Source organism: Diospyros lotus, chromosome 10 (assembly GCF_014633365.1).
Source record: "Diospyros lotus cultivar Yz01 chromosome 10, ASM1463336v1, whole genome shotgun sequence".
NCBI classification, from domain to species: domain Eukaryota; kingdom Viridiplantae; phylum Streptophyta; class Magnoliopsida; order Ericales; family Ebenaceae; genus Diospyros; species Diospyros lotus.
The window spans coordinates 1551330-1562006 of record NC_068347.1 but is presented as its reverse complement, the minus strand read 5'-3'; the positions used below and the strand labels follow the sequence as shown (position 1 = coordinate 1562006).

The following is a 10677-nucleotide window of genomic DNA, read 5'->3' as shown; positions in this document are numbered from 1 at the left end:
TGTATAAGATATATATATATATATAATATATTAAGTTTAATTCAGTATCGTTCAGTCTAATTTCTCCACAAATTTCGTAAAAGATAAGTATGATTTACAAAAGTTATAATTCTAATTAATTTCAAAATATTAGAGATACTTATCACGAACCCATACTTTTCTATAAATAAATATGCTCTTATTCTAAAAAATATACGCATCTAATACTAATTTCAATATTATATCCAAACTTTCAATAAATTTGAGTGCCTACTTAAATATCTAAGTATTTACACAAGAATTATCCTACATCTCCTAATCATTTTTTTTATTCTCTTTCTTGTAGATTCTAAATGGCTTAAAAATAACATTTCCAATGAATAAATTTATTATTTTGTTCAAACAACAATAGAAACCCAACCAATATTTGTTATTAACCAAACCTAACATCCCAATTCAGTTCAATTTTTCAGTTTAGTTGCACACTCCAACCTAGTGGTCAGCTTCTCTTTTTGACCCTCGGATGTTAAAGTGGGCTCCATTTCTTTCCATTTTATAAAGAAATTAAAACCTATTTTAGGTGTCATTTCAAATCCTTATATTTCTTGAGTTAAATTTGGACAAAAATCCAAATGATTCCAACAATAACATCTGCTGACAATAGATTTTGAATCTCCAATTCCAAATGACAAATAACAAGGTACAACTTATCATACAAGGCATGCATAAATCAGAGTTCCAAAGTACCAAGGAGTAGCTTGCATTGTGGGATGTCATGGTACAACTTATGATGCTATATAATCACTTGCTTTTTACATGTAAACCTTTTCACAAAGCCTGCCCTTAAGTGAAATGGCCAGACATATGGTGTGAACTTGTCATTTGACTAGGAAATGGCGCAATATGATCAAAATAATAATAACAGAGCTGTGGTGTAAAAGCTGCTAATTGTGAACAGACGACCAAGAATTTGCTTGAATCCAGTCATAAGCTATGGGGCTCAAGAAAGCATCGGGTATGCCAAAACAACTCACCAGGCCTAGTGCATGTGGTCTCACTTCACTGCAAAGCTTTGTCACTTCTTTCCTGATTGCGATTGCATTTTCTGGTAATAGATACCCGTATCGCAGGAATGATGCATCTTCTTCCAAGCAGATCAATGCATACATTGATCTCAAAAGACCTAACATGCTCTGCATGAAGGCCATACATACATTATTTGATGACGCCTCGGAACTGAACTACTGTTCAACAATGGCATTCTTGAACCATAATGAAAATCTAAATTTCAATTTACAATCTTCAGTAGTTATCCTCGTACTCCACAACAATTAGGTGTCAAAATTTTTCATATATTAGCATAATAACAGGAGCCAAATCGAACTTTCTAGACATGTATTTTACTTGCACCATATTCCATGCTCTCTAAATTGTATGTTACTCTTTAACCTAAAATGCTCGAACTTTCTAACCATGTTCCAGACATCTTCTATACGCTACTCTCCTATGTCACGTCTCCAATCATACATTCGCCACAACCGGTAAGCAAGGTATTATACCATGTCTCTTGAGATTAGGACTGCCTTCCGTTCATGGCATGTCGTAGGCTAACAAATATGATTTGGCATAGAGGCACAGTGAATGAATCAAAATGAGAAATGCTGATGCAGATAAATATAAGAAACAGAATCTTAGATTTACCTTCACCGGTCCAGCAGAAAGAGCTTCCTCTGCCTCTATAAAGGTTTGGAAAATTGTTCGTTCTGAGAAGGCCTTGCCTAAGTCTTCAGCAAGCTGATGACTCTGTTTGGAAGAAGGGAAGCAAAGAACAAGATGGAAAGATATCCAAGGAGAAAATTCTTATCAAGCATACAACAAACATAAATATAGTGACAAGGGTGCAGCAATGCCTACCAGAATGAATGCATATTCTTTGCTTTGTCCCTGTGCTTGGTGTTCTGAAACCTCTGCAGCAAATCGACTAAGTAGATCTCGCTCTCTCAGGCAAAAAATATCAGTCTGAAATAGAAGTGGAAACAAGTTCCAAACTATTAGTTCAACATGAGTTATCTTGGATGGCTGTAAATCTAAAATTCCATTACCTGGAAATGGATACTCCTGAGGATAGAACTTGTAAGCAGAGAAGGGATAATAGGACTTGTTTTGTTCATGTGCTCCAGTCCTAAACCTCTAAATGGTCTGTTCCTCTTCTTGGCAGCTATATATTCAGCAAGAAGTGCCTTGCTAACCTATAGTATACGCAATCCCTTAATTAATTCCAATGCTCAAGAGACCATGTTCCAGTGATTAAATTCAATAGTAGAGTAGAACATGTTTTAATGATTAAATTCCATAGAAAAGTAGACCGTGTTACAAGGATTAAACTCAACAGAAAAGTAGCTCATGTGCAATTGATATACAGAAGTTTGAATTTCTATCTTGGTAGCAATGATAAGGTTGTTCTTTTACAGTTAGAACAGTGTTATTAAAGGCTAGGTGCAAGGCGCACTTTGGGCACCTAGAATGCTTCCAGGCAGGTGCAGACCAACAAGGCGCACCTAGGCCCAAGGCGCCTTCAGCTTAGGAGCACCTGGAATTTTTTAAGTGTTTTTAGGGTTTTTATTTTGTTGTTCATTACTTTATTTATTTAATTTTTTACTATTTAGGGTTTATATTTATTGCTTCAACTACAAATTTGACAATGAGTAAAAGGGCTACTACTTCAAATGCTCCAATTGAATTTGAACTTGATAAAGATGGAAAGGGACATGATGTGGAAGAAGAGGATATTAGAGATGATGCTTCTAATGATGAAAATATGGAAATGTTTGATTTTGATGATGAGGATGATTTTTAAATTATTTAAAATGCATAATTAATTAATCTTAATTAAGATTTAAGACTTATAAATTGTTTAAGATTTAATTTAAATTGACTTAAAGATTTTTAAATTGCCTCTTTTGGCATTTTTTATTGTTCTTTTCATTAGTATATGTTGAATTTTTTTAATTTTCTTGATAACATGATTGTGAATATATTATTAAAAGTTAGAACATATTTTATACTTTATTCTTCAACTAAAATATATATTTTTCATTTTTTTTAGTTAGCATGCACCTAGTTCCATCAAGCGCGCGCCTCGCCTTGCGCCTTAGGCTCCAATACCCTGTTGCACCTTAATGCACCTTGGGCCTTTAATAACACTAGGTTAGAAGGTTACAAATTTTGTAGTGAAAATAACCTCTTTGCAAAAAAGGGTGTGAATAAATACAACCCTTCCTACCTCCTAATGTAAGAAGCATGAGTAGACACGAATGCTATTCAACACAGCATGAACATGCGGGAAGAGAAACTTCCAAGAAAAAGACCACAACATGACAAGAATGCCTCCCTCCCTCCCTCAAATACTTTTGGTTCATTGAGAATCCACATAAACACCCAACGTAAGAAGCACAAGTTGACATGAATGCTAGACAACATGGCATGAACATGCAGGAAGAGCAACTACCAAAGAAAGGCGTGACAAGAATGCATCAACTGATAAATTATATATTTTAGATGCATGCACAAGAACAACTCCTGTTCTACATAATGGAAAATAAGTATGATTAAAATCCGTAGATATATATATTAAAAGACTTTATTCATAAAATTTTTTGGAATGTAGAACTTTCAAATTAGAAGGTCCAAACGAATAAGGTATAATAAATATAAATCAATATTGTTTTTAATTTTATAATTGATTTTCAAATTATTTTTAACTCAATGAAATTCTAGAAATGGCCAATGGCCATCAGCATATGACATGGGCGTCCAACACGATACAGCACCTGCAAGGAAATGTTCCAGCTTCTTAGCACCCAAAAATTGCACATTATAAACATCTTGGAACTCCATATTCTTCCTTCAGTTCATTGTTCAGATGTCAACCAAATGTGATGGACATATCTATCTCAAACAGAGACCATGATCTAATTACCTGTTGCATAAGAACATTGTTGTCACCCTCAAAAGTGGACTGCACATCGTATTCACCCTTCAGATGGCCAACACGATTTTCAGTCTTTAGACCTTGTCCTCCACAGGCTTCACGACATTCCTGATTTATAAATTAAAACATAAAAAGGAACCTCCGTGAGAACACACAGAAATTAGATCAATCCTATTTCTACAGCTGCGCATAAGGTTTATGACCTGAAGAGTTCGCATGTTATGCCAGGTTAAGGTAGCCTTGAACGCACTTGAGATAACATGGAGCATTTTGTTTGATTCAGGGGTCCTCTTCACATATATCATTTTCAAGTAGTTAGCAGCAAAACTCACAGCATATCTGAGGATAATAAGGAGAGCTATAGATCAGAGTAGCAACACCATAAATTATGGACAATAGACAATAACATACAGTAGCAGATTCATAATTAATTAACTCAGCCACCAATATCCACTAACCATGTAAGGATGCTTTAGATAGAAAGAGGTAGTTGACTGTATATAACTCAGGAAATCAAATTCCAGGGCGGGAATTCAGTTTTTCCCATTACATTAATGAAAGTCTTTCTGTTATCAAGTCTAAAATGGAAATAGCAGTTACTATTTCAGAATGGAGATTATCTACCAAGTTTGAACGAAATGTTGAAGAGGCAGGCATGAGTCATTACGCCAATTAACACAACATCCATAACAGGTCAAGGACTGTAATTAGGCCACATGATTAACACATTCGCAAAGAAATGAAGAAATAGATTTGATGGTGGATGAGTAGGCAACAACATGGAGCCTATCCCCAGAAAAAAAAAAAAAACCAACAATATTTGGAGCCTGAAACAATTGCAATGTTTTTCATCTGCTAAGAAATAGCATGAGACTACTAGAAAATTGAAGATTCAATTTTTCTAATAAAATGTTCCGAAACTCATTGAAATGCAACCAATTAACAATATGATGAATTTTGACAAAGTTCAATACCGTCTACCTTTTTTATCATTAGAACATATTTTCAATAGAAAAACAAGTCTTAATGCAAAATAAAAGTTCGATAAAATAGAGAGGAAAGGTTTATATAAGAAGAGTAATTAGACACTAAGTTTTCGCAAGTGGGTACCTTACTTCTTATGAATATCATTACTGGACTTCTTTAACAATATTATGGTTATATTCTAGGATTCCTCTTCAGAAGGCAACCATGTCCTTTTTATTTTAAATTTTAATATTTATTGTGTTTAAATTGAAGTTAAATGTAATTGTAGAAGATATGATTAACTGTGTATATTCTGAGGACCTCCTACATGTTGACACACTACTACATTTCTTTATACTTTGTATTGCAAATATAATTTCGTAATTTTGTTAATCTTGTGTGAATATGATATTATAATTATTCAAAATGAAATGTATTAATGGTTCATATACTTCAATTTACTTGACATTAATCTTTTGTGTTAGATTTATTTCCAAATTGTTTACTTATAACCCTTATACAAAAATATATATTTATATATCAATATATATCTAAAAATATTAAATCACTTATTTATGCAAACTTCAATTTTAAATGTAATACCCTGTATTACATGGTATTTTTGGATATTTTAATCGAACCAAATTTCACATTTTTATAATTACTTACAATTTTTTTCTGGAATTAATTTAATTAATTGACTTGATTAGGAATAATCAAATGTTTGAGGTGAATCGTGCTTAGGGGGTAACAACTAAGCCAGTTAACACTCAAGACATGTAAGGATTTTTATAACATTCCTGAGGGTGTGTCCAAGTTGAAAAATGATTGAACCAAATGAGCATTGTAAGTTTTGATGTGGTGATGGTGTCACGACCCTAAGGGTAAACAAGTATTTTGCTAGGAAGATATAACCACTTGCATTAGCAGATCAGCTGGGGAGGTTTAAGTGGTTAGGAGGTTGGGTGGTTAATTGGTTAGGAGGTCAGTAGCTAACTGTAAAACAGACCATTCCTTTGTCATTATGATGGTTATGACTTGGTTAGAAGGCAGACTCTATATAAGGCCTGTGGGTATATGGATGTGGCATGTTGAGGATAATACAAGTTTCTTTCCCTCCAATTCTCTCTCTCTCTCTCTCTCTCTCTCTTCTCGCATTCTGTTCTAATCAAGAACCGAATTACCAGAATTGTCCAACCCAATTACGGGGCTTGACAGATGGAACTTCAAAAACATTATGATGTAAACTTGTCGTTTAATAAGGGTTATTAAGGGAGGTATAAGGGTCAATTATTTGGAGACCCTAACATACCCTTTGATCTCAAGAGGATTAAAGATCATAAAGAAGATAAAGGATGGAAAAAAATGGATTAAGATAATTAAATAATGGCTTTAGCAATTTCAAGTAGTGGTCACGTTTGGTCTGGATATTCTTTGTGAAATTGGAAACTGCTAGCCATCAAGAAAGCTTTGGAAAAGCAAGCACGAGATGAATATTATCAATTGTTTATGTGGAATACGAAAGATTGAGATATTAAATAATTTTTTTATTTAAAGTTGGGTGCCCAGACTTCGTATGAAGAATTAAGGATCAAAATGGAGAAGGGCATAGGTACTCACGTTGTGAAGTGGTGGCCAATTTTCAAGGGGTAGTCAACTAAGAGATTCATGGCTTCAACCTCCAAAGCAGGAGGTGACAATATACAGTTGGGTTTTAACCATAACATGACACCTCTATTTTGAGGTGTTAAACTCAATCAGTGGAGTTGATCTATTGTATGAGCAAAGACAACAAAGTTGAGACTATAAATTAAAATGAAAACTGCATAGTCAAACTCTTTTGTCGAGTTCTGTTAAGTGAAGAAATAAGAGTGACAAAACAGAGAAAGAAGGAGACAAGAGAACCGAAAGAGAGCAAACTTCTTTTTCTTTCTTTCTGATGACTTGGCCAAGTAAGAAAAAAGGAGTAGTCTTACATTAAACCTTAATTCCACTATGTGAGGTCAACTATATAAGTTCTAGCTCACTAATCATTTTCTTTAATAAAGCACTTGTAACTCATCATATCTAAGAATCTCCCCCCAAAATTTTTGGTCATCCCCTACCTCTTTTGCTAAAGATTTATTCCATTTCATCCACTCTCCTCATAATAGCCTCCATTGATCTTCTCACACGACCAAATTATCTTAATAGTATCTCACACCTCGTATCTTCAAAAAGAGTCACTCTAACCATGTTACAAATAACTTCATCTTAATTTTTTCTTTTCTTATATGGATGCACATCCATCATAACATCCTCATTTCCATTATGATCATATTTGTCAAATGGTAGTGATATACTACCTAATATTTTTTAGCCATACAACAAATTCAATCTTATAGCCATCTTACAAAATTTTATTTTTAACTTTAATAGAACCTTATCAACACATAGAATGCCAAATGCAATTTCTCATTTAACCATAATTTTATAGTTTAACTTCCTTTTTAATGTTTCTATCTTTTTGGCTGATAGATCCAAAAATATTTGAACTAATCTTTTCTTGGAATGACATGAGCTTCAAGTTTCATATAATATCATCTACATTTATATTTTTACTGAACTTACATTTCATATATTCAATTCTGAACCTGCTCAACTTAAAACCTTTAGTTTTCAATTGGTTATCTTAAAACCTTTTGCTTTCAATATGCTCAACTTAAAACCTAACCTTTTGTTTTCAATATGCACAACTTAAAACCTTTTGTTTTTAATATGCTTAAATAAAACCTTTAGAATCTAAGGTGGTTTCAATATTCACACATTCTTTTGTCTCATCCACCAAGACAATGTGATCTGTAAATAGCATTACATCAAAGCACCTCTGCCTAGATATGTTTATTATCATTCATTCATTGCTAGGACAAAGAGATAGGGGCTTAATGCAGATCATTGATGTAATTTAATGATAGTTGAAAGCCAATTGAACTCCTCCTTTCTCTAAACCCTCCATAAAATTTCTCTATAGTTGGTCATAAGCTTTTCTAACTCTATAAACACCATATGCAAATCATTTTGTTCAGCTCTTTATCTTTCCATTTGGCACCTTAGCAAGTATAAAAGATTCCAGTATTTACCACCCAGGCAAGAAACCAAATTAGTTTTCACACACATTGGTTTCTCTTCTAGTCTTTGCTCAATCACTCTTACCACAAAGTTTCATAGTGTGGCTCATTAGCTTGATTCCCTATAATTCAACAACTTGGAACATCTCCTTTATTCTTATAAATAGGCACTAAAGTGTTTTTCCTCCACTCATTCGACATCCTTCTTGATTTAAGGATCAGATCAAATAATTTTGTTAACCAAAACATGCCCTATGCACCCATGCGTTTTCGTGCTTCTATCAAAATATTATCTGGTCCAACTATTTTACTATTCTTTATATTTTTCAATGCTTGCTTTATTTCCAAATATATGTCTATAGAACATCCAACAATTTTTTTCTTCAAAGTTACTACGATGCTCCAACATGACACTTTGGTTTTCCACATTCATGGAATAAATTCAAGAAGTACTCCTTCCATCTCTCCTTGATTGCCCCTCATTTACTAGTGCATTTTGGATTTTATCTTATATGCATTTCACTTGGCTCAAACCTCTTACTTTTCCTTCTCTTACCTTAGCTAGTTTATATATATATTGTAAACAATGGAACAAAAACTTTGTTTCTATTCTATCATAGATCTAATTACATGGGCTCTTCTTTTATAGAAGAGGTTTTACATAAAAAGGAAAGCAATCAATCTAAGAGGTATTCACATAAAAGGAAAGCAATCAATCTATACAATAGGAAACTATAGATCTATACACAATAGGAAACTATACAATAAGAAAGAATAGCAACTGTATACTTAGGAGAGTTTCCTAAGACTGGTTTAGGCAAGATTCCCTAAACCAATTTTAGGAAACCCATATCACCTTGAATTCTCCGAATGCTAACATATATATGTGTGTGTGTGTTTTTCTTTCTCCATCTTTTCTGTCAAGTTGGTGGAATTTATTTCTATAAGCCTTCTTTGCTTCTTTTTGGCTAAAATATATGTATTTTTCATTATGACATGTATGTAAAGTCGTGTAGCAAGCTCTTAGGTGGCGTTCTCTTCATGTTTCAGTTTTCAGTTTTCAGTTTTGACTTTTGAATTAATTTTCAGTTTTGTGTTTTGAGATTACTGAAAATGCGTTTTTTTTGTCATTATGAAAAATTGTTTCTCAAAATAGAAAACTGGAAAACGCATTTACTTTGAAATTTTGAAAAAATATATTTTATTTAATAAATTTGATTCAAAGTAAATTGTAAACATTTATTAGTAAATTGTAAATTTGATTCAAAGGCTTTAAACTATAATACAAGAGATAACTGATAATCTAATCGTATGTAATACATTAAAATTGCAAAGTGCTTTCTAAAGCAATTTTTTATTTAGTTCAACTATTAATTTCATGATAAATTTATTTTTGACCGATGTCAATTTTGAGATTTAGATTATCCACAACATGAGACACTGAAGAAAGGAATTATAAATTACAAAATTACAGAACATTGGTTTATCATAGACATAATCCGAAATCTTAGAAATGTCTCTCACGACCCTAGGGTTATAATTGTAATTGATTGGCATTTATTTTGTATGAGCCATTGGGGGCTAACTAAAAAGGGTTAGGCTATTAGGTATGTTAGTTAGGTAGTTGAATTAGCTGAGGAAGTGTACTAGATGCTCTATATAAAGACCTACACAGTAGTAAGGCAGGAGGATCAGAGAATAATGACAAGTCCTTTTCTTTCAATCCTCTCTCTCTCTCTCTTGTTCTCTCTTTTTCCCTTAATCTGTTCTCTCTCTCCCTCTAATTCTATTCTTCTTCTTCTAAATTCCAATTCAAACCCTAGGACACTCTATGGTCTTGACAAGTGGTATCAGAGCCATGCAATCCTTGGCTATGAATTTTTCAATTTGGGCAGAACCCTTAAGCAGTGCATTGAGGGGTCGATTTGACACAAAACCAGCAGTGTCGGAAGTGACCAAGCCGCAAGAAGCAGGCCAGTGAAGTTAATTCTGTGGATGACGGATTGGAATTGAAGTTGCAACAGAGTGCATGCAGGCAAGGTTGGACGTTCTTGGGTGCCAAATTGAACGAGTCACAGGTGGCGACTCAAGAAGCAGTGAATTCTGGTGATTACGGAAATTGCAGAACCGGCGGATTCAAGATTATGTCAATTTCAAGAGGGTTGGTGATTGGGTAAGGAGACCCGAGCAAAGATGGACGATCTTGAGGGTCAGAAGCAAAAAGTGAAGCAGGAGGTGGCCATTGGACGGTGATTGGGCATCGAAATTGGCTAACGAAGGCCGTGAGGGTGTGAATGGAGAAGCGTATTGTCTAATCTTGAAGACGAAACAAGAGGTAATACGCAACTGTGAGTTTCGTTGGTTTTTGGCCATCTGATCCACATCAACCTAGGATCAATTGGGTCATAGGAGGGTGGCGAAGCAATTCTGGGTTGAACTCAAGCCAACAGTGGCGGGCGGAAGCCATCGCAGTTTTGGGCTTCTTGAATCTGTAGCGATTGGAAATTGAAGGACAGTGGTCGGTGTTGGGTTTCTTGAATCAGTAGCGATCGGAAATTGAAGGCAAATTCAAGCGAGCAAGGACTGAAGTCGGAGCAGACCCAGATTGTGACCAATTCCATTGCGGACAATTGG

The 10677-nt window shown here is 34.1% G+C and overlaps 1 protein-coding gene across 1 annotated transcript in view; it reads right to left on the bottom strand.

Annotated features, from left to right (window-relative positions):
• Positions 1-615: 615 nt before the first annotated feature.
• LOC127811546 (acyl-coenzyme A oxidase 3, peroxisomal-like) overlaps positions 616-10677 on the bottom strand; it is a 28817-nt gene continuing 18755 nt past the window's right edge. Inside the window, exons 8-13 of the mRNA XM_052351502.1 lie at positions 4174-4309; positions 3959-4078; positions 2082-2228; positions 1894-1998; positions 1681-1782; positions 616-1172 (exon numbers count right to left, since the gene is read on the bottom strand). Coding sequence (XP_052207462.1) covers positions 924-1172; positions 1681-1782; positions 1894-1998; positions 2082-2228; positions 3959-4078; positions 4174-4309 — 859 coding nt within the window. The 3' untranslated portion in view covers positions 616-923. The remainder of the gene's footprint in view (positions 1173-1680; positions 1783-1893; positions 1999-2081; positions 2229-3958; positions 4079-4173; positions 4310-10677) is intronic.